Source organism: Sciurus vulgaris (genome assembly GCF_902686455.1).
Source record: "Sciurus vulgaris genome assembly, chromosome: 9".
Taxonomy (NCBI): domain Eukaryota; kingdom Metazoa; phylum Chordata; class Mammalia; order Rodentia; family Sciuridae; genus Sciurus; species Sciurus vulgaris.
In genome coordinates this window covers 9347823-9375336 of record NC_136469.1, presented here as the reverse complement: position 1 = coordinate 9375336, position 27514 = coordinate 9347823, and the positions used below count along the sequence as shown (strand labels likewise).

General features: G+C 47.9%; 1 protein-coding gene across 3 annotated transcripts in view; it reads right to left on the bottom strand.

The window, feature by feature from the left end:
• The window catches only part of JADE1 (jade family PHD finger 1), a 54319-nt gene extending 34485 nt beyond the window's left edge, over nucleotides 1–19834 (bottom strand). Inside the window, exons 1-2 of one of the 3 annotated variants that reach the window (XM_079153680.1) lie at nucleotides 19640–19834; nucleotides 1287–1364 (exon numbers count right to left, since the gene is read on the bottom strand). In XM_079153680.1, the coding sequence (XP_079009806.1) occupies nucleotides 1287–1338 (52 nt within the window). In that variant the 5' untranslated portion in view covers nucleotides 1339–1364; nucleotides 19640–19834. Of the gene's footprint in view, nucleotides 1–1286; nucleotides 1365–17042; nucleotides 17298–19236; nucleotides 19363–19639 lie in introns of those variants that run through there. The other 2 variants (XM_079153681.1, XM_079153682.1) reach the window with 2 other exon arrangements.
• Between the last annotated feature and the right edge of the window lie 7680 nt (nucleotides 19835–27514).

The window sequence follows — 27514 nt, the reverse complement described above, 5'->3', positions numbered from 1 at the left end:
ACAAGCACCTCGGGTTCCGAAGGCAGCAGCCAGACTCAGACAGTGGCTTCACCTGCCTGCAGGTGGGTCAGCCCTTGGTGCCTTGCCCCTCAGATGCCAGGGAAAGCCTTCTCTTTGGAGCCGACACCAGTAGGCTCACTCACTGGCTCTGCGGCCTTCCCCAAAGCCCCATGCCCCTGGCCCTTCCCCAGCCCTCCACGGATGGTCAGTTGGGCACACATCCCCAGACATCTGGCCCCCTCCTGACTCCAAGCCTGCACCCGAGCAGCATCATGCCTCTGGCTGCGCCGCAGGCTCCAGTCCCCTTCTGCAGTTCCCTGCAGCCACTGGTACAGCCCCTACTGCAGCGAAGCCTTGCTTTCTCTCTGCAGCTTTTAATTTGCTGACATTAAGAGACCAAGAAACTGATGACAGCCATGTTAACCAAAAACCTGTTTCAGCCTCCATGAGCAGCCGAACTTCCATGTCCTGGGGAGGCTTCCCCGGCCCGCCCCTCCAGCGTGTGTATACCTACTTCCACAGCACATCAGAAACTGTCCCAACACACCTGGATCTGCCCGACATCTTCCTATCAGAGCAGATTTACCCTGAAGCAGGCCCGTTCCTTCCCCTCCCACAGTATGGCATACTCTCCTCAGGGTGGCCAACAGAAGCCAGCAGGGCAGAGCTCAGGCACTGTGCTGGGCACGAAGTCTCCTCCCACTGTGTGAAGGGAGCTCCTCCCCAAGGCGCCTGCTGGCCGCTCAATGCAGACTGAGTGACATTTACTTTGACTGACTGGAAGCCAACCCACTTCTGGCGGAAATGTGAGGGTGCCAAGCGCTGAGATGCAGGGCAGCAGAGGACCATCAGCACCGAGGAGCGTCAGAGAAAGCCCGGGAAGAGCGGGCTCGCGGCCTCTGAAGAACTGGTCTGCGTGCTCACATCACGCCAGGCGGCCCTCAACCTCCCCCTGTAGGAATGAACTAGTTAATAAGCACCTGGTTTGATGAAGTTCCCTTTTCATAAAGGGCAACTGCAAAGCACCACAAATGATGTCTAAGAAAAACAGACACGCCAGTGCCTCTTGGAACCGGGTTATTCATCCCTGGATAACAAACAGGAAGCCTAACCGGGAAGATCTGGCTACAGACCTGCAGTATCACACTCCAGTGTGCTCAGCCTGGGGCTGTCCCTGACCTGCTGATATGCAAAGGACCTCAGATATTTAAAGTATTACATTTAAAATCATGTTTTAACACTGCCCCAAACCCTGGAAGGCTCAGGAACAACAAAGCAGGACTTACTGCCATTGTCGTCAGAATCCTCACTGCTGCTGGGAAGGCGACCTCGTTTCATGATCTCCCCGGGAAGCAGCAGGCAGCCTGCAAGGCAATGAGACAGCACTTAACCCAAGATGATAACACACAATCATCAAGTTGTGCTCAGATGGCGCCCAGGATCCACAGCAAACAAAAGCAAACAAACGGCTTAAGTAGCATTTGAATTGCAAACTGAAAAAAGACCAAAGACACATAATTAGTTGCAATCATTAACAGACCAGGTTAAAAAAGGAGGGGGAGTGGGGAAGCCTCCTGTCAGCAGATCTCCTGAAGGTGCCAGGTTTCTCTCCATAGTCCCCTGAGACTTCACAGCTACCACCACCCCAGCAGTCTCTGGCTGACAGCAGCAAGCACTGCAGGAGCAGACAGCCCCAGAGACACCAACTCCATTCCTTGCTAGGGACTTCCCCATTTTCACTTTATGTGCCTATGTGGGGGATGGGTGCCTGAATGTTCGAATTTTACACTACACTGAGCATGATTAAGCTTCTCTGGCAGATTTTGCTAAAATAATCCTAAAAGCCAAGTCAACATGGAGTTCCAGAAAGAAAACAAATGGGTTAATGGGAAGGCAAATGTCTTCCTAGCCATCTCTTCCTCAGCAACTCACTGCTGGACATCACCCACGCTGGTCCAGACCCCTCTCTTCTACCCATTAGGCAGAGCCAAAAGGGTAAGAAGCGACTTCTCCAAGGTCACACCATGTGTGGGCACAGAGCTTCGGACACCAGTCCAGTGGTGTCTCCGCTCCAACAACTCCTTTCAAGTCCAACCAAATCCACTGAACGAAGATGTGGGTTCGTACAAACACCTGGTCCACTCTTCCAGGAAGCTGATGGTACCAGGCCTCTAGCACCACTGAAGTAACAGCAAGACTGCACTTAGAAAGAGGAGGTGGGCCCAGACTGGACAGTCACTGAGCTCACACAGATGAAATCGCAGAACATCCACACAGGGCGGCGCTCAAGAGATCCAAACTAAAATTACTGATCACCCTGACCCCTGCAGGGCACGATCTTACTGCAGGATCAAGGATCCTGCAAGACGAAAGACAGCCTCTCAAAAGCCAGACCAGGTGTGGTGGCCCAGCACCTGCCCCCTGCCCCTGAGAGTGTGCATGCCCAACACCCCCTACCTGGGAACCACAACACGCACCACATGTTTCCAGCAACACCAGGGCACAGAACAGTGGAGGAAAATGTGGGCCACTGTGCTCAGCGAGACAGTGACCGAAAACCCAACCTGTAAAAGTGCAGCCTACAATAGCAGACATGTCCTACTGGGGGATCAAACACCTGGGTCAGAGGGTCACATGAGTGAAGGCAACTGAGTAGCAGCAGGCGTGAGGGGCTCTCTGCCTTTGCAGAGTTGACTAGAAGGGCAGAAATGTCCCTTCTGTAAAGAAAACTTCCATTTGTGCAGGTGCTCCCCCAATAAACAGCTCGTGTTCATAAACAACCCCACACACACCTGTCATCTTCCCAGAGCCAGCCTCCCTAGAAGCCCAGTGCCCTCTGGCTGTGTCTAGTCCCTTCCCCATTCATCACCCTGAGTTACAAGAGTAGGTACGAGCCCAGCACCTGGCGCACACATGTAATTCCAGCAGCCTAGGAGGCTGAGGCAGGAGGATCACCAGTTCAAAGCCAGCCTCAGCAACTTAGTGAGGCCCTAAGCTACTTAGTGAGACCCTTTCTCAAAATATAAAAAGGTCTGGGGATGTGGCTCAGTGGGTAAGTGCCCCCCGAGTTCAATTACAGTGCAAAAAAAAAGGAGCCCCTGGTACGACCACCTGTGGGGATTTCTACTTCTCTGTGACACAACATCACTCCCGTAAACATACCAACAGAGCCCGTGTGCCCTTCCTCCTGTAATCTCCAGCTTATTAATTCACAGGCTCCATTAACTGAACCTTTGCCAGGCCCAATGCAGTGTTTCCCCTTAGGAAATGGACAAACCGGACCCATTCAATCATTCAGGTCCCTGATCTATCATTACAGTATTTTATATTTCTTCCTGGAAAACTAACTCGGTTAAAAGTTTGTGGGTTTGGGGAGCTGTGATTGTGTCTCAGTAGTAGAGCGCTTGCCTAGCATGCGTGAGGCACTAGGTTCGATCCTCAGCACCACATAAAAATAAACAAAATAAAGGTATCTTTAAAAGTTTGTGTTTTTGCTTACCAGTCAATTGCTCAAAACCCATTAAAAGCCAGATGCAGTAATCCCAGTGGCTCCGGGCTGAGGTAGGAGGATCATAAGTTCAAAGACAGCCTCAGCAACTTAGAGAGGTTCTAAGCAACTTAGTGAGAGCCTGTCTCAAAATATAAAAGGACTAGGGATGTGGCTCAGTGGGTAAGTACTCCTGGGTTCAATCCCCAGTACAAAAAAAAAAAAAAAAAACAACACTAAAAGAATTTACCAGAAGGAAGCCTGGACTTGAGTCCTGATAGGATCACAAGCTCCCTTAGGGACACAATCTGTGGGCTAGGGTTTTGCCTGTGGGCAGGGTCACAATTCTAAAACCCACACGAGAGCCTCTTTGACTCAGAACTCTCCAAGTTGACCACCCCGGCCAAAAGCCTCCACCATCCAACCCCGTGACACATGCCCCGCCACTTGCAATGACTCCCTCCTGCTCTGTGTGCTCCAACACCAAACTGCTGCCCGGATATCTCCTCCACCCTCTAGGAGACACCCTGGTCCTGTGGGGACCCAACAGGGGGCACCAAGAAAAAGGGAAACCCACTCATTCTTGACAACAGCGCCAGCTCCCCAAAGCCTGTTATGAACTGCTTTAAAAAAATAGAAAGTAGAACCTACAGAGAAATTCCTTAAAAGTAAGGTGTGAGGCGCCCCAACAGGATGCAGTTGCCACCTCCTTAGAAGGTGTAAGGCACAGGAACGGAGCCGAGTGCCTGCAGCCTTCCCAGGTACACAAGGAGCAGAGCGGCCACACCTTCACTGCTCAGACAACTTCCGTCTGCCTACACAGAGCAGCCTGGAGAACCCAGGATCCTTTCAACCAAATGCTGTCCTCCCAGCTGTCGAGCAAAATTCCCAGCGAAGGCACATCGGCAGTCACTAAATGCCAAAGGCAAGCACTGGGAACACCCCTCTAGCAAAACTATGCGCGTAAGGAATAAAGCAGCATTTTCCTTCCAGGGAACCCCACTTCCTCGCTCCCTGGTGATCTGTACTTTGCTTCTCCAAGGGAGCTGGCAGTGGTGGTGTTGGTGGCCTGCACAGCTTCTTCCTCTGTGGTTCTAATGTACTTAAACCTTGACATCAGGCTGATTGATCACACCCAGGGTTCCTCACCCAATGAGAAAATCAAAGACCACGCTACCTTCTTGAACATACACAACACGGTGTTTGTTCGTGTTTGTTCGCTGTGAACATCCGTCAACCAAAAGCTAGCAGAAGCAGAGTGCCTGTGCATTGTTACCTTCTCTGACCTGGGTGAATGGCTGATCCACCTAGATGGGAGTGGGATTAGGTGGTGATCAATTAAAAGGGCTGCTCACAGCACTCAAGAGAAAGCAGAAAGAAGTACTAGCAGATGGGACTACCTAATGTATTAAGAGGTGTTGGAGGAAAACCACTCACTATCCCTGGCCTCACCGGGCTTCTGGTCTCACTGAGGGCACAGGCAAGCAACAGGAACCAGCCATCGATGGTGCCCAAGTGGAAAACACACAGCTCTGAGAATGCAGCCACAAGTGGACTCAGGAGAGGATAAGCACCGGGGAGGCAGCCAGAAGAGAGAGCACATTTGGGGCACAGCACAGTGACCACGTAACCAACACGTGTAATGACCAAGGACATCACTCTGGGCAGCATCGTTGTGCAGACTCTTCCTATGTACCCGTCTCTTTACTAATACGCATCCCTCCTTATATGCAATCGCCAAGGCTCATCAACTGAACCCTGCAGACCTTTTGTGCCCCTACTGCCCCACAGTTTGGTCTTCAACCACCGCTATGGTCTGAATGTACCCTCCAAAAGTTCACGTGTTGGAAACCAGATCCCAGTGCAAGTGTGGTGAGGTGGGCCTGGGTGTGGCCCCCTCTTGGTCCCCCCCATTTAATGCCTTCTACCTTAAAATGACCAAGCAAGGAAGTTGTCACCAGATGTGGCCCCTCAATCTAATTACCAGACCCTGGTACTTTATTATAGCAACAGGAAACGTTCAGAAAACACTTTTATCTAGATTCCTTTAGATACCTTCCCAAGCCTATGACTTCTTCCCACCACCAGTTACACAGTGATCACCCCGAGGTGAACCCATCAAGCCGTGAACCCATCAAGTCGAGGTGAACCCATAAAGCCATTTCCTTTGCAAATCTCCTCATAAAATCCCCCTCAGGGCCTGCGAACAGGTCCAAATACAAACTGTCCAGGAGAAACTCCAGGTTTCCTGACCCTCCTCCTAGCCCTGCCCACACACCCATCCTAGGAAGCCCCCAGCCCAGCACACCTCCGCTGCATCAGCCCCTGCTCTCGAAAAGCCCTTCCTTGTAGTTCTCAACCTCTGCTGATGCTGCTCCTATTACCACTTTCTCTCCTTACCCAATCCCACCTCTTCCCCAGGTTCAATCCAAAGTCACCAAATACCTTCTTCACCATCACAACTCTGAGTACTTACGAGTCCATAGTGCTTATTCCTCTTTTAGAACTTGCTCATCTTGCTTTTCACTGTATTATTTATCTAATAGAGTTAAGGAGGGGGTGGGAATCATGGTACTTGTTGAAGATGGTAAAGCAGATTTTATTCAAGGGAGAGGAGAGCAAGGATTGGGTTAGGCACAACTGCAATGGGGCCTTGCAGTGGGGGAGCAAAATGAACCCAACTCAGTCTCCGAGGGAAAAGTGGGGCTTTACGGCCCAGGAGCAGGGCAGGTTCAGTGGGAGCAACAGTACAGGAAGCTTTGAAGATAAGCAGTTTCTGACTGGCCACCCTCCAGGGCATCGTAGGCAAGCCAAGTAAGACAGGAAGGAGGTCAGCTGCCAAGGGCAGGGGAGAGCCTCTCTGCTCCCTCTCAGGATTCCTGAGGAAGCCCAGGTTCCCCTCCTCAAACAGAAGACTTGGAGGAGCTGGAGTGTATCCAGCCTGCCTAGCCTGGATCAGGACCTAGGGGTATTTCATACAGGGTATTTCAATCAGGGTATTTACCCTGATTTCTGGAACTCAGAGATTTTCTCAAGCTAAATATGAAGTAAAGATATCATGTGGAAGGGCCAGCTATTGATCAAAAGGGCCTCACAGGGCAGCTAGGACAGACGCCCCCAGAACTCTGGGTCCAGTGCTCAGCACAGTTCAGTGACTCAAGGTACACGAGTCTGGAGTGCCCACTCACCGTGAAAACAACACCTACTCAGACGGAGGGCCAGTGGGCACTGAGAGGGCTCGAGAGAGGAGGCATGAGTGACTGGGGAGTCGGATTCCAGGGAGAACGTGCCTGGAGGGGCTGGCCCCAGGCAACAATGGTGTCCAGACCCTGGCACGGTGTGCTGGGCCCCGAGAACCGGCTCAAGAAAGAAACCCACTAGGTGACCAGCAGATGGCTCTCCTTCCATCCCCTGTCAGACAGCACAGCAGAGCTCACCTTCATTCCATGGATGTTTCATCAAGTTCAATGTCAGAGAGGGGTGAAGAGTCCCAGGAGCCCTAGGCCGTGGAGAGGGCAAGCAGGAGTGACAGCTGCCTCAGTGGGCCCGGCCGTGAAGCCTCCAGGTTGCTGTCCACGAGTGAGCGGCAAGCACTCAACGCCCTGAGCCTACCTGCCTGGCCTGAGCCGAGGAGACCAGCAGGCAACAAGCAAGGAGGCTGGACTGGACACCAGCCCCAGGCGCAGAAATTCAGTGCTCAAGTTTGGGGCCCCAGGCAGGTCAAAGAAATGACCCCAGGGATGAGAGGAAAGGACCTTCACAAAAGACTAAGGTGACTTACTTGGGAAACCAGGAGGCTGAGGCAGCAGTATAAATCACAAGTTTGAGGCCAGCCCGCTCAACTCTGGGAGACTGGGCCTCAAAATAAAGTAAGGGCTGGGCGGGTGGCTCAGTGAGAGCACGCCTGGCCTGGGCAAGGCCCTGGTTCCCCCCAGTGCCACAGAGCGAGTACAACCGTGAAGACCTGGAGGCTGTTCACTCGGCGCTACCCCTGGGAAGGGACGGATGAGGAAAAGGGACTGCAGCACTCTCAGCTGTGGAACAGGAGTTTACCAGGCCACAAACTCTGCAACCACAGTGAGGACCACAGTGCGTGATTTGAACCATCATATGCCTCAGAGGTAAGAAGGCTGAGTTCCTCCTCCAAGTATCAACCTTATGCACCAGGTTTGCACTGTCATTTACACCTCATTCCAAGAAGTCACAGAAAGTACTCAAGCAAAACCCTTTGCACACTTCCTCTACATATCACTGAATGCAAGGCTGAGTGTGAAAGCAACCTCCTGGCCGAACACCTGAGCTCCTGCACACGCTGCGTCCCGGACTCACTCAGCTTTACTGAGCTGAGGGGCCTTCCTGTTCACATCTACGCAAGCTTTAATTGGAGCAACTTCTACGTTCATTTTAAATTTACTGGTGTCCTCCGCTCTTTATCAAACAGTTAAAATTTAAGACCTAAATGCACTCTATGAAAAACTGCAATTCTCAGAAACTGAGTCAACTGTATTTTCAGACACCAAGTGGTCCCTACATAAAGCTAGAAAGTATTTTAGCTATTCCTTTTTGTTTGCTAAATTCACACTTTGAATACTACAGTTGTAAACAAAACTAGGTGAATGATCATTTGATTAACCCAATCATTTGATCTGATTGAGTAATTAGTAATCATAGAATCAACCCCCCCAAAAATACTTTTCATCTTCCTAGGTCACCTTCTTGTCTTCCAAGGAGTATACAACTCTCCACCCAGCTGGTGCCTTACCTCAGTTTTTAAAGCAAACATTAATCGCCTAAGATAGGAAGTTTTCAAATTGGCAACATTATCCAATTTATATGCCCAGAGTCTAAAAATTCTGTATGACTATAACTCAAACCCAAAGTTCTCACTTTAAAACAAAGGGTTATATATCCAGTTTAAAAAAAAAAAAAAAAAAAAAAAAAACCACAGACTTGATTTAACTGACAGTATAGATCTTAAGTGTTAAAACTTTTTACCTGTTTTAAATACTTCAGCCAAAACAAATGGAGTATTTGGGGGAAAAAAAATTCTTTATAATGTCGTACATCAAAATTTAAAGAAAATGCTGCCCAAACTACCACAAGACCTTCAGAAAGAGACCAAGCTTGCAAATATTCAGCTGAAGAGTTTATTCAGCAATAAACCCTCCCCACCAAAAGGAAGACGATGTGCCAGCCAGTCCTGACTGCAACAGTCCCTCCCGGGAGCCCTACCGGCAAACCTGGGTGCCTGCCTCATTAGTCCGCTGTAAATTCCTTACAAATCACTCTAAACTCAGATTCTAAAAGCCAACAAAAGCATTTTTCAGAATTTTAAGGAATGTATGAATTTGGGAGGTTCTGACTTGGCAGTTTATAAATGATGCAAGCACTTGCTCAGGAGCCCTGAGACCATCTATCACGCCCCTTCCAGGCCTCTTAATTGCAAAATCCGTTAAGTTAGCAACCCAACCAAGAGCAGCTATGACAGAACAGAACATTCCACTCACTAGTACCTGGAATGCATTGTGCTGACTGCCCTTGGCATGGGAATCAATGAATTCACACCAACAATAAAGGCACCAATTGGAGGTCACCCTGACCTCCAATCTTTAGTTTCTAATTCTATTTCCTTTAGTCAGGATCCCTCTTCTACATCTATATGCTCAGATATAGAAAGATGCCCAAAACATATTAAGAAAGAAAAGTGGGCAAAATGAGGAGGAGAGGGACAAACCATTGGGTCCATTTATATATAAGAGAGGGAAAAGAACACACCTACTAAATCTTCTTGTATTCATGGGAAAATCTGGAAAAAAAACATGAAAGATCACAGTGGTTCTGAACGTGGTTCTCTTAACCTTTAAACTGATTTAAATTTTTGACCATGACCCCATACTACACTTGTAATAGTTCAGAATTAAACCTTAGAACCCTCCTTTCCTGCTCCTCACTCTATAGGAAGTCCCAGAGGGCACAACTTGGCCCAGAGCAAAGCCCAGTCCAAAATAAGCAGCATCAAAACTATACACTCCAGCTCCTTCCTCAGATGGACATGGGAGGCTCACTTTAAGAATACCACTTGAAGGGTTGGGGTTATGGCTCAGTGGTAGAGCACTTGCCTAGCATGTGTGAGGCACTGCATTTGATCAGCACCACATAAAAATAAATAAATAAAATAAGTTGTGTCTATCTACAACCAAAGAAAATAGTTAACAAAAAAAAAATACCACCTGAAGGAAAGGCAGAAGAAAGGTACAGATACCACCACAAAAATCACCCATTCTACTTGATTATGTCAGACACACTTCAAAAGCAAATGTTTTTTAAAAATATAATAGTCAATGTCAGTAGGAGGTCACTTAAAATACATGCAACAAGAGAAAAAAACTAACCAAGAAGGAAAAAAAACAGGGTTTAAGTTACCTTTAAAGAATAAGAGAGGCTGGGGCTGCAGCTCAGAGATGGAGTGCTTGCCTAAGATGTGTGAGGCACTGGGTTTGATTCTCAGCACAACAATAAGTAAACAAAGTAAAGCATGCTGTCCATCTACAACTACAAAAATAAATTAAATAATAAATTAAAAGAAGATTTTCAACTTTTGAAAGTAGTACTGTAGTAGTACTCCAAGTAGTGTTTTAGAAAATAAATACAAGTAAAAGGCCACATTCCAGGGTGGCTAACAAACATGGCACGGCCTCCACCGTGGTCAGCAGACTAGGTCATCTCATTCTTTCCGCCAGCCCAGAAATGACCTCTAGCCTTCTTAACTGCACTGCCACCCAATCAGACAGAGCCGATTCGCTCCTTAAGTTATCCCTCTTCTCAAACTTTGACAGTTTACTTGGAAAAACTAAAGTAAGCCTAATCTCGTCAGAAAAATAAAGTTTATTTTCTAAAGTATTTCAATGATATCAGAAGTGTATTCTGTTCTGCCTTGGGGTCTCTGAACTAGGCTCTAATTTATATAGCACCTGGCCATACACATACCTATAATACACATGTGCACACACACATACCTACTTTCGGGTCAAAGTCAAGGTTTATTAAAGAATGACATTCTAGAAAAAACAAGTATTAACGGGAGATAGTTTCTGAATGAACCAGGGTAAGGGTGAAGGAGAGAAAGGTTTCTAAACCTATTATTCCATCGAATAAACCAATAAATGCAAAGTGTCTACAGGGTAATTTTAGAAGGTTTTTAAATGCTCCAACCAGATGTTCTTATACAGGATACACAAAGCAGCTTCTGCAGGAACCAGACTCAAGCAGCTAATGACAATTACACTGTGCACAGATTGAAATACAGCTGCTTTTCAGGAACTTTGATTATGGCTGGTTGTCAGAAACTATCAGTTACCACTAACAATGTTAAGTCACCAAAAATTTTTAAAATACTATTTTAAAAATAGAGCAAGAGAGACTCCCAATGTTGTATACTGGAAGATCTAGACAGCACACTTAACAAAACCTGCATTCACATAGCCTTTGAGTTACACACGAAAACAAACATTCCGTCCCAATTGTAGGAGTCTTGTTGTTATGGTCATAGAAACATTAAGATGGCCTCAAACCCTGGCAGTAAGGTCTGGAAAACATTGAGGCTAAAGTTGAAAGGATGTTCACAACACGGGCTATCTCCACAGGGTCTTCCAACTACAACTACAACTACACTGCTAGAGGATCACAACTACAGTGCTAGAGGATTTCAGAGATAAAATAATCCACCTTTCCTCATTTTAAAGAGGAGCACATCAAATTTTGGAGCAATGTCAGCAGCTTGTGCAAAATGAACACAAGGTCTCAGACAGAACCAACAGCAGAGCTGGACACAGTTCCCAAGCAGCTGGGTGCACCTCACCGCACCTGAACCACAGGGCATCCGTCCACCTGGTGACTGCCGGGATTTAGCCATGATAAATCACTGGAGAGCAGACAACCAAAACTGAAACTTAGTTTTCAGTCCATTAACTAAAACTGAAACATGGTTTTCTGGCAAACTGATGGGAAGAGGGTTGTGACTGCCACTCCGCTGGGTGAAGCACACAAGAGAGGCAGAGAGAGAACGTGCGGGCGCTTCCCAGGCACTGCCACAGGAGTGAGTGTCGGAGCAGCAGGCAGTGACTTCTGATGGGCAAGCTTCATTCTACTACTTGCACCCTACTTGACTTATTTCCTTCTGCAGGGGAATCTAGTGCTATAATGCACATCCCCTTACTCAGGGTCACTGGGCCGGCCCCCTGAATAGGCATGAGTGACTCCCTAGGTGTTCTTCCCTAGGTACACAGGGTTGCATGTTACACATCCTGGCCCCAAAAGGTTTCTAGGAACCAGAAGTCAACAAACAGCCCTGGGAACACACTCCATTTTATGGAATGAGTCCTGCCCTATTCTAGAATCACATAATAAAGTCAATTAAGATACTAACACACAGCCCTCAGACTAGCCAACTCCCTCCATGTTTATCAAAGAAACTTCTAATCGCAACTTATTTATTCAGGTTCCCTACAAGAAAGAAAACTGAGCCAGTGGCCCAGCTAACCAGTTTACCCTGTGTTGACTATGAAATCAGGGGTCAATAGCTCCTTTTTTTCATGTAGCCCTTAAGGTTTTCACAATACTAAATGGTTCGGGGGCGGGAAGGTGGGGATTCAAGGAACATTCCATAACAGAAAAGCATTCAAAATGCAATCTCAGTATTTATTGAATAAAGTTTTTTTGGAATACAGTCAGGCTCATTAATTTACCTTTTGTCACATGACTGCTTACAGAATTAAGCAGTTGTGCAGACCACATGGCCCAAAAATCTAAAATAATATCTGGCCCTTTACAGAAAGAATTCTACTTTCCTTCCTGTGACTCAACAGATTGACAGTACATTTATAAACCAACTTTATGTATGCTTAGTTATAGGTGAATCAATTACCAGGTCCTGGGTGAGTACCTAAAGCTCAAAGTCAAGGACCAGACAGACACACTCCCTGAGAAGCTCTTCACTAGAACAGCAAAAAACAAAAGAAACTAAGTAGGGGTGGGATGCTGCAAGCACCTTCAACAAAGGCCACATCCAGAAACCAGCAAGTTTTCCTCAAAGGAAAATCCCTGGGCCTCCTGCTTGGGACTAGTGTACACTAATAATAACTTCTAGCACTTGGCTTATGTGATTTTTAAGTTAATAACAGAAAATAATCTAATAAAACAGAAAAAAGTGGCTGCTCCAGTCAGGAATTTAACTATTCATGGTTAACAGTGATAGTAAGATCAGAGAGAAATCATAAAAAATGATCAGAACTTAATTAAGTAGTCCTCCAAGGATATGCTTATGTGGGGGGGCCCACTGAATCCCTGAAAACAAACGCACACATTTAGCACTACCCTTTTCCAGGGAAGAGGCTCCAACCTTATAGAGCTCAAGAGTGTACGAGTTTAAAGACTCTGAGCCTCCAGGTCTTAAGTGCACCATTACGCTTCCACACTGAGATCACTGATGCTTGTGAAGATGACCGTGCACAATCAAGAATTTAAATTGCTCTTAGTGTTCTTTGTGCTAAACAAAAGCAAACCATGCAGTTCAACCTCCAGCAACTTGCTAACCTTGCTATTTCTTGCTCCTTAACCTGCAGTAAGAAGTAAAGGAAAAATGCCCCATTTATTCTTCAGTTTGAACCCTCACCACTGAAATCTTCACTTAAAATAACTGCTTAGAAACTGTCTTAAAAGCAGTCACAGATTCAGATTAGTAGGATTTCCTGTGGAGATATTGAACAATTTATTTCTAATTTTGAGTGCTTCCAACAAGAGTAAACTATGATTTAATTCCAACAATCGAGCAAGCACAAAAGAGCAACAGGAGGAGAGGGCTGTCATTTTGTGGTGCTGGGGATGGAACTCAGGGCATCGTGCATACTAGAAGAGCACTTTACCACTAGCCACACCTCCTAAAAATAAACTTACTGGGCTGGGGAGTAGCTCACAATTCTCACTACCAAAACAGTATTAAAAATTTTTTTTTTTTTTACGAACTAACTTTCAATTGTCTTCAATCACCTAAGTATGTCTTGACTCTATCTGAAGAACCAAAAGCAAAAAATATTGAACTAGTGTTAACAGTTTGGTCTTTGAATATTAGTGGATCCCATTGGTCTAAAGTCATTAAAGATAAAAAATTAAAATATGCAGTCTACAACCACAACCCTGAACTTTCCCACATCCCATCTCACCTGATCTCAGAAAAATGAAAACATGCAGTCCCTGTTACAGTGACTAAGCTTGCTATCCCAAGTCTGGTGATCTTTATTTGTTATTTTGAGGTGATGAAAGACATCCTTGGTAATCATTTGAGTCCTGCACTAGGAGTCTAGTGTCAATCTCCTCCACTCTGTTCCTTGGCACTGAACCCCAACTAAACTTAAGTATCACTTCCACTTGCAGGGAGAAGGGCACTCCAGGGCTACTTCTGCATTTATTAGAAAGGCAAAGAAACTCACTTCATCAGAGACACCAACTTTGAAAAAGTAAATATACATATGTACATTCTCTTGGTCACAGATCAAAGTTTTTACATGCAAAGTACACCAGAGCTAGGCACCATGGCACACACTCATAATCCAGCAGCTCAGGAGGCTGAGGCCGGAGGATTGTGAATGCAAAGCCAGCCTCAGTAAAGGCGAGGTGCTTGCTAACAAGATCAGTGAGATCCTGTCTCTAAATAAAATACAAAATAGGACTGGGGATGTTGCTCAGTGGTCCAGTGCCCCTGAGTTCAATCCCTGGTAACCCCCACCAAAAAAAAAAAAAAAAAAAAAAACACCAGAAGACGTAACTAGTCACCACATGAATCACCTATAACCTTACCAACTCAAGAGGCTGCAGCAGGAGGATTACAAGTTCAAAGACAATCTCAGCGACTTAGAGCAAAGCCCTACCTCAAAATAAAAAATAAAAAGGGCTGGGGATGCAGCTAAGTGGTAGAGCACCCCTGGCTTCAATTCCCAGAATCCCCCAAAAAAGAACACAGATGACAACAGACTCTTCCAATTAAATCTCAACTTTGAGACTATATTCTATCAAGATAAAAACATAATAATTACCCTTTTTTTTTTTTTTTTTTTTTTTGGTTTTTGTTTGTTCTTTACAATTCTGGCAATCAGACCCAGGACCTGTCACATGCTAGGCAAGTGCTCCATACCACTGAGCTACACATCCCCAGCACTAAAAGTTAAATACACAGAGTGATGCTGCAAATCTCAAAGACGGAAAAAATAGACTGAAGGCTAAAACTTTCAAGGAAACAACTTACCAGTCTAAGGAATTAAAATACTTTTCCAATTAGTGGTGCTACCAGACTCCTAATGCCCTCTAAGAAAAGTAACAACTCCATGCAAAACAGCTTTTACATTAAAACCTAAATAAAAATGGGGGAGGGGTAGTAATTACAAAATGCGGTGCCAATTTTCTAAGTTAAAGGCTTGAACTAGAAGAGAGTTTAAAACTGATGTAACTCTCACTGTTTTTAACAATCAAGCCAAACTTTTCCACACCAACTCAAATAAAAATGCAAGATGTGTTGACTAAGATGTCCTAATTCCTCCAGAGGGTATCTATTCTATAAACTGTGTCTATAATGCAAATTCTGAAAGACCACTAACTGCAATGGTGCCTCATACTAAAGGGTCAGGCAGAGCTTCAGAAACAGGAAAACACAAGCAAGCAGAACCAAGGCAAGTCCACTGCTCTAGCCCAAGATCCGGGATATAATCAGTCGATGGCTTGTTTGCTGTTCCAGCCGCCTCAGAACTGAAACACAAACATGTGTCAAGTCTTTCTCCAACCACCTGTGCATAAAAACACCAGTTGAGCTTGTGCAGTGGTGCACACCTGGAATCCCAACTAGGGAAATCTGGGGCAAGAGAATCCAAATTCAAGGTCAGCTAGGACAACTCACCAAGACCCTGTTTCAAAATAAATAAAAGGGACTGGGGTTGTAGCTGGGCAGTGGAGTGCCTGCAAACCCCGCGAGAGGCCCTAGGTTCCATGAAGTATTTTTTCAGGCAAATGGTCCTCCTAATCTAAGGTTTCCAAATTACAATGAACATTATTTTATTTCCAACTTCTTTTAATAGTCAACATTACATGCTTGCCTCAATGTTATATATCCTGTCAAAAAGTGACAAAGATTACTTCAGGGAAACAACCAGGTGCAGTAAATGGTCCTTGAAAGGACAGTGGTTTAAACAAAGTTTAAACTTGGTCACATTTTAGAGCCAAATGGGGAGATTTGAATGTGTGCCAGTATAGATGAGATTAAGTTTACTAAGTGGCCATCAGGAAAAAAGCTCCTTACAGAACTGTGTCTACAGTATGATCTCACTGATTCCAAAACACATGCATAGACAATTATCTGGAAGGTGGATGCATAGAAAAATTATCTGGAAGGTGGTACAATAGTGATCTCTGGGGTAACAGGAATGCATTTTTTTTTTTTTTTTTGCTTCTTTTCTAGTTTCCAGAAACATACCTGTAGAGCACCTCTGTAGTGACTTCCTTTAGATCACCAGGGTCCCTGAAGTCAACAGGTTAAGACTGCAGTTCTGCTTTAACTTCGGACCACGTCTCCAAGCCTGCTTCAGTCCTTCCTTCTTGCCTCCAGCCTCTGAGCTACACAACAGCTCCTTCTAAAAAAGGCATTTCCTTAAAGTCCAAGTGCCTAACTCCCTGCACTCGCTATTCTGTTATTTTCGCTGTGTAACTATTCTTACAAGTTTGGTAACGAAGAATAAAACACTTGTTTATACACTGAAAACCGGGTGAAGGATGGAAGAATAAGATGGCTTTTTCCTTTTAAATGGACATCCATTGACTTTGTCAAAATTTAAATCTCTGTAGAGTCCACTCAACCTTTCTTACTAGAAAAGTGGCCTGTATGCTTGCCAGAATCAAGTTCAAGTTTCAACTGCATGTTCAGGACAACTCCCATTATCTGCGGGTAGAGGGATAAAAGGAGATAGGGAGACCCCAACACTTAAATAGCTTTAAATTTATATTCGCTCTAGCTGTTGAAATGCAAATACCAAGTCAGATACCCTTACAAAAACACACAAGTTTCAAGGAAGAAAAGAGAAAGCTTTATCTTTCTTATTATCCTGAACTGACAGTAAATGGGACTAAGACCTCCAGGATAAAAGGCAAAAGTTCCGAGTTGCAGGCGTCCTGCTAGGTGCCGGCCACCGAACCTGCGCCCTCTGCACACGGAAACCGCTCCCGAAGCGAGAAGGCAGGGCATGGGACACCCAACTCCTCCCTCCTCGGGCGGCAAGCGATCGCGCCGATTCGCCGCGATCCGGTCGAAATGCAACTTCCTACACAACCTCCGGCCTCCGGGGAGTCACTACCGAAAGTCGCTTTCGGGGGAACTCCACCGCATTTCGGAGAAGTTCCCGGCCTGGGAGGCTCGGGCCCTGGCTCGAGTAGCGGCGAGCCGCCCGCGCAGGCCGCCGCGCGGGGGCCCGCTCCCGCCCCGCGGGAGCGCGGCCGCCTCGAGTCGCGGCCGGCAACTCACATTTTACAAAGAGGACGCCGAGCGCCTGGCGGTGGGCGGCGGCGCGGGGCGGCCGCGTCCTCTCGGCTCCCGAGCCGGCGGCGGCTTCCAAACGGCCCGCGCCGCCGCCGCATTCCTAACGGGCTCCGAGGGCGCGTTCAAATCGCCCGCTTTTTTGTCTGCTCGCAGCATCCACCGGGCGGCGGGCGAGGCCCCGGGGGCCGGGCCCAGACGCCGCCGCCGCCGGCGTGCGCAGGGCCCGCGCCGCCCCGCCCTCCGCCGCTCCCGGCGGCCGAGACAACGGCGCGGGAGGCGGGGGGCGGCCGCCGGGGCCCTGCCGCGGCCCGGCCCGGCGCCGGGTGACACCTCGCCGGCGCGAGCCCGGCCGCTCCCTCCGCGGCTCGCCCCCGCCGCCGCCCTCCCGGCTTCGGGGCGGCCGCCCCCGCCGCGCTCCCGCCCGCCGCCGCTGCACCAAATCCGCTCGGCCCCAGTTGCAAATCAAACGCTCCCTCGCGTGCAGAAAGCCACTAGCGCCGCTGGAAACGGCCCGCGCCGGCCCCCGCCCGCGCCGCTCGGGGCGGCACCTGGGTCTCGGGGCGGGGCGGCGGCGAGAAACGGCTGCGAGCGGCGGCGCGGCGGCCCCGGGCGGGCTCGGCTCGGCTCCCGCCCCCAGACAGTTCTGGAACTGTGTATCACCTCTGTCACAGGAAGCCATCCGGCGAGGAAGGCCGGGCGGCGCGAACCAACAAACAGACGCCCGCGGACGCCCGCCGGAACCGGCGCGGGGACCGCGGCGGCTGCGGGCCGTTCCCGGCGGGGCGCGGCGGCCGCCCCCGCGCCGCGGGCTTTGTTGCGGGGCTCCCGCGGCGCGGGCGCGGCGGGCCGGCGTCCCCCGCCTCCGCAGCCCCGCCCCGGCCCGGCCCCGGCCCCCGGCCGCGCCGCGGGGCCGTGAGGTGACGCCTCGGCCGCCGCCCGACCCCATTCCACACCGGGCCGCCTCTCCCACAAACCAGAGGCGGGCTACAAAAGTTGGCCCCCGAGGCCACCCAGCACCTGCCCACGTGCCGCGGAGGCTCGCTCCCGGGTTCTCCCCCGTCCCTTCCCCCCCGCCGCCCTCAGCCGCCAGGTCACCTATTACCGGTGGGAGGGAGAGAGGCTGCGATTTAAACGCCCGCGGAAGTTGAGGCACCCCCCACTGGCGGGTGCAGTGCACCTGCCTCCCGCCGCCGCGCTCCGCCACTTTGAGCAGCAGCCGCGTCCTCGGCCCCGCCTCCTGCCCGAAGGCGGGCGGGTGGGAGCGGGAAGGAGGTGGAAGGGATCGAATTTCTCCAGCAAATGGACCGATTCCGACAGGATTCGGTTCCCCGTCAACATTCCACATTCCAATCCACTCTCCCGCATTTGCAAGCCAGCGCCGAGCAACCCGGAGAAGCCTGCTGCTACCGAACAACAGCCCCCACTCGCGAACACACACTCACAGGCAACAAGAACACGTGCACTGTGAAGGGCTCTGCAACTTGGCAGTCCCGGGGTACACACTGCACGTTCGGTCATTTAGAGCAGCAGGGAGACCAAGAGACCCCACCCCCACAATTTGCAGATGGTGCCAAAGGTTGCAATTGCAATCCGTTGTAAGTTCATGATTAATCGGTACTTTGCTCTATCGATGGTACTACTCCTTCCCGATTCCCACCGATGAAGGGTTTTTACACTTTACAAGCGGTCTCACTGTAGTAAAGGTCTGATCGTTGGATACCCATTTTGGAAAAATCTAATTGCCAAGGTGTCCCTCCAACCCTGCTGACTGTCCTTGAATTGATGCAATGAATATTTTGGACATGTGGTGACGCGGTGACAAGAGCCAGGGCTGCGGCCACTCCACACAGATGTACCTACTCACACCTATGTTCGGACAAATACAGTCCTTCCCCCCGTACACACACGGCCACACACACGCTCTGGATCCATGTATGTACGCGAACCTGCGTTCTGCCATTGCCATCTGTCTACCAAGTTGTTACTATGCTTTCCACTTTCATGCAACCTAATGCACTTTGGCTTTTAAAAATTCTCTATGAACTAAACTGGGTTTCTGCTGCCGATCGCGTTTAATTGATGATTCACCTGAAAACCGCATGTTCTTCGCGAATTCAAAAGGAAAAGCTCCGACTCTTCGGCCCCCCCAAAATTGAAAGATAATCGTAATAGAACTTACTGATCCACCAGAGATCAATTCTCAGGATCCAAAAATCATCCTCTCCTCCTCCTCCGGCCCCCGCCCCGGCAAAGCCCAAGTTACTGGTGGGATAGTAACGCCGCGCTCGGCGGCCGCCTCCCTCCCTCCTCGCTACAGATCCAGAACCCAATCTTTTGGCGCCATATTAATGACGTACTATATTATTTCCACTAGGCAGCGACCTTCGGCATTAAATTACTCCCGAGAACTCCCGAGCAAAGCAACAAAACCATCAAATATGGCTGAGCCTCTCGGCTCGTCCTGCAGCCGCCGCCGCCGCCGCCGCCGCCGCGGGGCCGGGACGCGCACCCCGACCCACGCGCGGAGACGCGCGGCCACACGCGCGGCGCGCCCCCCGGCCCCCCGCGGCCCGCGCGCGTACCTGCTGCGGAGGGGTTCGGCCGAGGCGCTGGGCTCCGCGCCGCCCGCTCGCGCCGCGCCGCATGAGTCCGGGCCGCGGTGGGCGGACGCGCGGGGCGCCGGGCGGGCCCCTGCCCTCGCCGGCGCGCACACAGCCGGCACTCGCGCGCGGAGGCGCTCCCGGCCGGGCGTTTGGCTCGTTATGGAGGAAGGACTGTGTGAATCAAACTCATTTCTGGGTCACTGCTGCCACAGGGGGGAGCACTTTAATCCCTTGCCAAAAGCGGAGGGTGGGGACGCGCGGGCGGAGGGAGCGCGCGGGGCGCCGGCGGCGCGGGGGGGCTCGGCCCGCGTTAACTCTTGGCGGCCCGCGCCGGGGCCTGGGCGGCGGGAGCGCCGGGGCCGCGCAGCGCAGCCTTCAGCCGCCCGCGAGCCGGGAGCTGCCGTGCGGTCCCCGGGCAGCGAGCGGGGGTAGCTTACCCTTCCAACTGCTGTCCCAGTTCCAACTCTAGCCTGACGTCTGGAGAAGGATTCTTTCAAATTAGCTTAAAATTAAGTAGATTAAGAATGTGGCTATTAAGGGGTGTGATTTGGGTGAAAGATTTTATGTTTAGGCTGAAAGGCAAAATAAGTAGTTCTTTTGTTTCGTAGTAACAGTTTTAAGGAGTTGTGGAATCAAGTGACATTTTTAAATAGAGATAATTCAATTCTGGAACCCGAACCTCATCTCTACCTAAATTTGAATTGAACTGATTAATTGCAAGTGAACCCTTAAAAGAAAGTGATTGTTTGTAAATTGACACCACCTCTATGTTATGTTACACAGTGTAACAACTGAACATCTTCCAAATATGAAGATTGAGCCTGATGCTAACATTGGAATTTCAGAGTGATATAAAATCAGTCCTCAGAGATTTGTTTTTGGGATTTTTGTGTGTGTGTGTAAAAATGAGTGATTTCCCACAGAATGCAAACTTGGTTTTATTTGGAGGGTAACATATTTCCTCCATGCATCCGCAAAGCAAATAACAGTGTAGGTGACATTCACCTTCAAAATGAAGAAAGTACAGATTAAAACTCCCATTCAGCAAATAGGAACTGTGATTACTAATTGTATAATTGAATATTGAACCCAAAAGGTATACACTGGAATAATTCTGAAAAAATCAGATTGGATCTCACACAATCACACCTCAAACTACCCACTAACAACCAGAACATTATAATCTGATAAATGGCAAAACAAAACTAATTGAACCTTCCAATTATTTTTCAGGAAGCAAGGTAAACCAATAGAAATCTTAAAATATATCCTCTTTTTGCCTCTCCTGTTTCCCTAATGAAGAGTGTAGACCCCCTACCAGTCCTATTCATGTGCTCACTAATCCTTTTCAGAGAGCACATATGTAAAGCACTAATTTAACCATCATTATAACTATTATGAGTTCAGTATTGCCTACAGTTATTATTTTCCTTGGTTCACCTTACACACACTGTGTAGAAGAAAAGGTACAAAGACTTCATAGCCAGAAAGTCCCTGGGTTGGCTCTGCCTCCACTACTAGTTATGAGCTTGTGTGGCCAACTGGTAAGTTACAGAACTTCTCTATGCTTCATTTTCTTTCTGGGTAATAGAATGAGGTTAACAGCTGGCCCCTAACCAGAAGAATTGTCAAGAGAAATGAGATAACCCCATGAGTGCAAGAGCAGAGGTCTCGATAGTAAGAGGTTGCCTATACTCTCTCAGAATGCCAGACAATTGCAACTTTACTTAACTCCAGTCAGCCTTACTTCACTCATTTTCCTTAAATTTTTTAAAAATAAATTTTAAAATCACATTTGTCACTTATTGTCACTTCTGACTATTCCTACCCTCTAAAACATCAGGCAGCAAACTGAAAGCATACTTAGTAAACAGATGACAAAAACAAAGAGGTAAAACACACACTAACACTCTGCACTATAGTCTGATTAGGACTGAGGGTCCACTGAACATCCTCTCATTGTGCCACAGCTTGAGAATACTGGGCATGCAGGCAGTGCCCTGTGCTACTCACAGCCCTGCCCTGGAAGTCAGGAGACACCCACCAACTCATGTGACTCTGGAATGATCTCCGGGGGCCTGCTTTCTCCACTGAGACAACAAGAAAGATAATATTTAAGGTCCCTATTCTCTTTAACATTCAGTAATCTCTGATGGCTCTTACCAAACCTAGAAAGGGAATTATTTGAATAAATGGAGGCCAACTTGAATCCATAAGGAACATGTAAAAACATTTTTTCATTAATGATCAGCAGTTGGCATTTCTTAAGATAATAGGTGTCTTTTGCCATCAGACCACAAAGGAAACTTTCATAGAATCTATTTCTAAAATGGGAAAGGCAATGACATGGTTTGCCTTGCGGCAACATAGATAATGCAGCCTAGAATAAGTATTAAGCTGACAATTAGGAAAACGAGTTTCCTATTCGACTCTGTCACTTTCTTTTACCTTGCCAAATCATTCAGGATCACTATTTCCTAGTCTTTGGATTATTCTGGTACTTCACACTGTATTATGAAAGATAGCAGGACATTCTAAAAAATAGACACAAGGCAGTCAATGTGGTCAAAATACAGATTCTGGTCTTTCCTGATCTGCTCAGTTTTCATGGTGATAATCACAATTCTATCTATCCCTTACCTTCTGCTATAATCATATATAGTTTATTTTCTTCCATGTTAATGGATTTTTATGGAAAAATTTGGATGTTTACATTCATATTCCTGACTTTGAAACCATACATGATTAAACCTCTAAATGTTTACCTATTCATTTCGTCTACTTCTCCATAGATAAAGAATCACAAGTTCTTAACAAGAGGTTCATAATTGTTCATATTTGAGGAGCCTTGAGGATCTAGCTCAGTAGTAGCATATGCCTTGCAAGCACAGGCCCTGGATTCAATTCCCAACACCACACACACACACACACACACACACACACACACAAAAGGGGGCTGGGGAGATAGCTCAGTCGGTAGAGGTAGATAGAACCCATAAGGCCCTGGGTTCAATCCCCAGCACCACAAAAAAAAGAAAAAAAAAAATTGTTCATATTTGAAATGAAGAGGTGCATTCACTAAGATCTTTTATTATCTCATTTCTTTAGGGAAATGAGAAATAAATTCTTACTGGTAAATACCATTGCCAATTGGTATACATTACAACATACAGATAAAAAACTGTAATGCACAAGTGCAGTCCTAAATAAAATGGATTGTATTCTAAAAGTTTATTTGTATGTACTTTTTTTTGGAACTTTACATTTGTACCCAAAATAAGCCTTGTTATAAAGAGGACATAGGTTGTCAAGTAGATATTTTAAAATAATTTTAACAACTACATGATAAGCAAGAGTAGCTGCGTTAACTTTTTCAGGTGATATTATATGGGGAGGACTCGGTTCAACAGGAAAAGTTGAGAACCATAGTTAATACCCATCTGAACCTAGGAGACGAAAGAAGAGGTGACTTACAGATTAGGACTGGAGTTTCCTGTCTGACCAGGTGATGAGGTAACCAGTCCTGAACAGCCCTCTGGCCCCTCCAGCTAGGTCTTTACCACATTCAAATATATGGAATGATCATAACACCGATACAGTTTTTATTGCTGCCAGTATCAACCACATTAATTTTTTCTTGAGATTCTTTTGTGAATGTTCATACTTTTAGCACAAGTTAAGATAGATATAAAAAGGGCTGGGGGTATGTATAGCTCAGTTGGTAGGGTGCTTGCCTCACATGCATAGGGCCCTGGGTTCAATCCCCAGCACCACACGTGTGCACACACACACAAAGAAAGATGTATCAAGAAATTTTGACCACTACCTTGCGACTTCCAAAGCCTTTGTGTCCCAACCCTCCTTACTTTCTATCTGAAAACTCACTCTATCCCTCCAGCCTTCTCTTCTTACTGGGAGCAAAAGGGCAATCCCTAACCTCCACCACCTTCCCTAACTCCCACCACCAGCTGTGAGCAGCCCTGGCACTAGTTAGATGCATTATTTTGGGCCACATCCCAGACCTATTGAAAATCAGAAGTCTTAACGAGTCTTCCAGGAAATTCTCCTCCACGCTCAAGTAAGAATTTGTGAGTGCTCATTCCCAGCAGCCTCACTTTAGTGCTGTTTCCTGAACTTTCTTTCCTTATCGTCCTTCATCATCAGCCAGATATTTATCAAGCAGTTATTATTTTGCAGGCACAGGACTAGGCACTGGAGACAAGGACACAAATAAACAGGCGAGGGATTGGGGCAGCAGGTGTCTCAGTGGTATGCCACTCCAATAATGAAGACATGGTTTTGAGAAAAAGGAAAAAGAAGATTTATTGCTTTGCTAGCATAGGAGAAATTCAGGGGACCCCTGTCCCACAGGCTGTGATTCTGCCCATCATGGGGAACAGGGGGCTTTTACAGAGGTGACTGAAAGGCTACATTCCAGGTGTTCCCTGTTGGAGTTGTAATTCACTTGTTAATTTGGGACACGGTCATTTCTGAGATCTTCTGGTGCCATCTCCAAGTCTGGATTACTTCATTCCTATGGTGGGTGTGTGCTCAGGGACAGATGACTGCCTAGGACTGGGAAGAAAGGTCATCCTGTTTCCCCTGGATTAGGGAAGGGGAGAGAAGAGGGAGGAGCAGGGAAAGAAGAGAACGAAACATGTTCATTTAAAAATCAGTTGCAGTGGCAGAGCAGCAAGGGCTGTGCATAAAGTGGACACCGTTACAGTGGAGCTGGTGCTTAGCAAGCTAGAGGCCATGGTTTGATCCCCAGCAAAGAACCACCCCCCTCTCAAGAAAAAGCAAGCAGTTAAGCTAATTTTTCGTCCACCCACGAGTAGAAAATATTAAAAACATGGTTACAGCCAACTGCAGGATTTGGGGGAAGCGCGGGGCATGGACTCCTCGTTCTCCATCTGTGGTGAGAGTGACTGACTTCTGAAGGATCGGAGGCACTAGCCAGGCAAGGAGGAGCGTGGGGGTCCGGGGTCGTGACTTCACAAAGCTCGAGGCTTCCGTGCAATTGGCTGGGTTGGGAGGGCGGCCGCGGGCAGACTGGAGGTCAGCAGGCGCCCGGGCCTGAGAGGGGGGCTTCGCACTGGCCTCGCTCTTCCGAGGCCTCGGGATCGCCCAGTTGCGCATCCCTGGGCCATTGGTTTGGGAGGAGAGCAGCCTGCGTGGAGCCAGGAAAAGGTCCCGCCGCGAGGACAGCAGCTGGAAGGCCGGCTCCGGGGTTCCGCGACCCTCCTTCCCTGGGCGCAGAGCCGGCGGAGGCCCGGGGGACCCGAGCCCCCAGGAGTCCCGGCCGACCCCCTTCTCCACCTGGGCACCGCGTCCCAGGCCTGCTTCGTCCCTCCGGTCGCCACCCCGCAGTCTCTTTATCCCGCCACCGGAAAGCTCCACTTTCCCTGTTCTTCCACAATACACCTTAATGGCCCATTATAACCTGAGCCCAAATCATTAGCAAGTGAAAAACGGGTTCGCTTTTCTCCGGGGCACAGCGGGCTGGGGGGAGAGGAGGAGGAAGCGGGAGGGAGCGTCCCTCCCACCGGTTTAGTTTAAATGTTAATGAAGCACAGAAAAGGAGGTAAAGCTGTTAGATTTCCGCCTTAAAACCGCTTGAAATTTCACTTTTTGGCGCGCGCGCGCGTGTGTGTGTGTGTGTGTGTGTGTGTGTGTGTGTGTGTGTTGCCCTGTGGCATCTTTAGGTGTGGGCAAGACTTGATGAACTCTCAGGGCTGAGGAGGTTGGAGATGACTCCCAGGTCTCTGACTTAGAGAGCTGAGGGAACTCCTTCCTTTACTTAGCAGCTTTTCCCCTGAGCACTGTGCCCAAGGCCTCCAGTGGTGAGCAAGACAAGTAGACCTCTACCTGCCTGCAGCTCATGTCTGAGAAAGGCAAGGCAGGGACATGAACAGCTGTTTGAGGTGCCCAGAGACACCACCTGAAGATAGCCAAGAGGCAGATGGGACCACGAGGGTGGCGCTGGTGAGAAAGGCCCGGATCAGGACTTACCAGTATAGGGAGATGAACTGAGGTCACCCGAGTCAGCAAGATAGACTGGAAGGGTCTATAAAGTGAGGAGCACTTTGTTTTTGTTTTTTTTTTCCCCTCTGTACTGGGGTTTGAGTTCGGCTAGAAAGCCGAAGACATATTTAAAGGGTGGATGAGGAAGCTGTAAAGCTTCAATGGTTTCTTCGAAGACAGTCCTAGAATAATGCAAATATGTTAGCCATCTCAGTGCCTGAATCAGGACTCATAAGCACTTTTGGAGAAAATCGTAGACCCGTTCTGATTGCTTCTAGTTCACACACACAGTCATCCCCACCTCCACAGCAACCTGAAGCCAGGCATTTTCCTCATCAGCCTCCCATTCTCCCCGGGCTCCATCTCAAAGCTGCCAACCTGCTGCCTGCTCTGGATCTCAGCATGCTCTGCAGGTCTCTTCCCTGTTTCCCCCAGTACTGGGGCTGAACCCAGGGGCTCTCCACCCCGAGCTACATCTCCAGATCTTTACTTTTATTTTTCATTTGTTCTTTTTAGATATACGTGACAGTAGATTGTACTTTGACATATTATACATGGAGTATAACTTCCAAAGAATGGAACAAAGAGTTAGATTTCTGATCTCCAGAAGATCCTTCTAATTACTGTGTGTTTGGGGCCATTCAGAATAATCCCAATTATAGCAGGAGGTAAAAATCCAATTTACTTTGACTACTATCACCTTAGCATTGTGCACTTTAGATCACGTACGCTTAATAACCGGACTAATATATGATTATAAGAGAAAACCTACCTTTTAATTTTAAGACAGGTTTTTGCTAAGTTGTCCAAGTTGGTCTTGAACTTTCCATTCTCCTGCCTCAGCCTCCTGAATAGCTGGGATTACAGGCATGTATCACCATGCCCAAGTACAGCCACACGGTTTGAAAGAATGGTCTACATTCTTGTTTTTGTTTTGTTTTGTTTTGTTTGTTTTTTTTCCTCTGTACTGGGGTTTGAGCCCAGGGGCACTTAACAACTGAGTCACATGCCCAGCCCTATTTATTTATTTATGTATTTTGAGACAGGGTCTCACTAAATTGCTGAGACTGGCTTTTAACTTGCAATCCTCAGCTTCAGCCTCCTGAGCTGCTGGAATTACAGGCGTGTGCCACCATGCCTGGCTTACGTTCATTTTTGAGCCACTGAAATTTGACTTGTGCCCTTGATCAACCCAGTGAAAGTGTGTTTCCCAAGATCAGCATTGACTTTCTTATTGCTAAATCCCAAGGTGATTTCTCCTCCTTGTTTTATTTGACCTCTCACCAGCATTTGACAGTGTTGTCCATTCATGCCCTATTTCTTGAAATAGTTTCACCTGGCTTCCGAAATGCCAACATTCTTCCGGTTTCTCTCCCACCTCTGGGGCCTCTGCCCATTCTCTGGCAGATTTCTCTTTTTATTCTGTTAAAGCAATGTCTTTCACAAGTGGTTTTTTAAGCACAGGAGAAGAGACTTTTGGAAAGATTCAACTGAAGGAGTAATTTGGGTTGAGTCTTTTTATAAGGAGAGAAAGAATGGCTCACTAACCATGTTAAGAATGGATATTTTAAAAAAGAAGAAGAACATCTGGTTAAAGATTATTAGGCTAGTCAATCAGCTGGGTGGGTAACCCGAGCTTCCCAGAAGGAGTTCTCAGTCTTATTAAAGTCTGTCAGAAAACTGTTCACACACTTTATCAGGGATGCTAATTGCTTCCCAGGAGTTGTAAATTACATCACACACAAAATTTCCGTCCCAGACCAAGTCTGAGTCAAGTTTCTTTCTCACTCTCAGCCTCTGTCTTTAGGTTCCGTACTGAGCCCTCTTTTC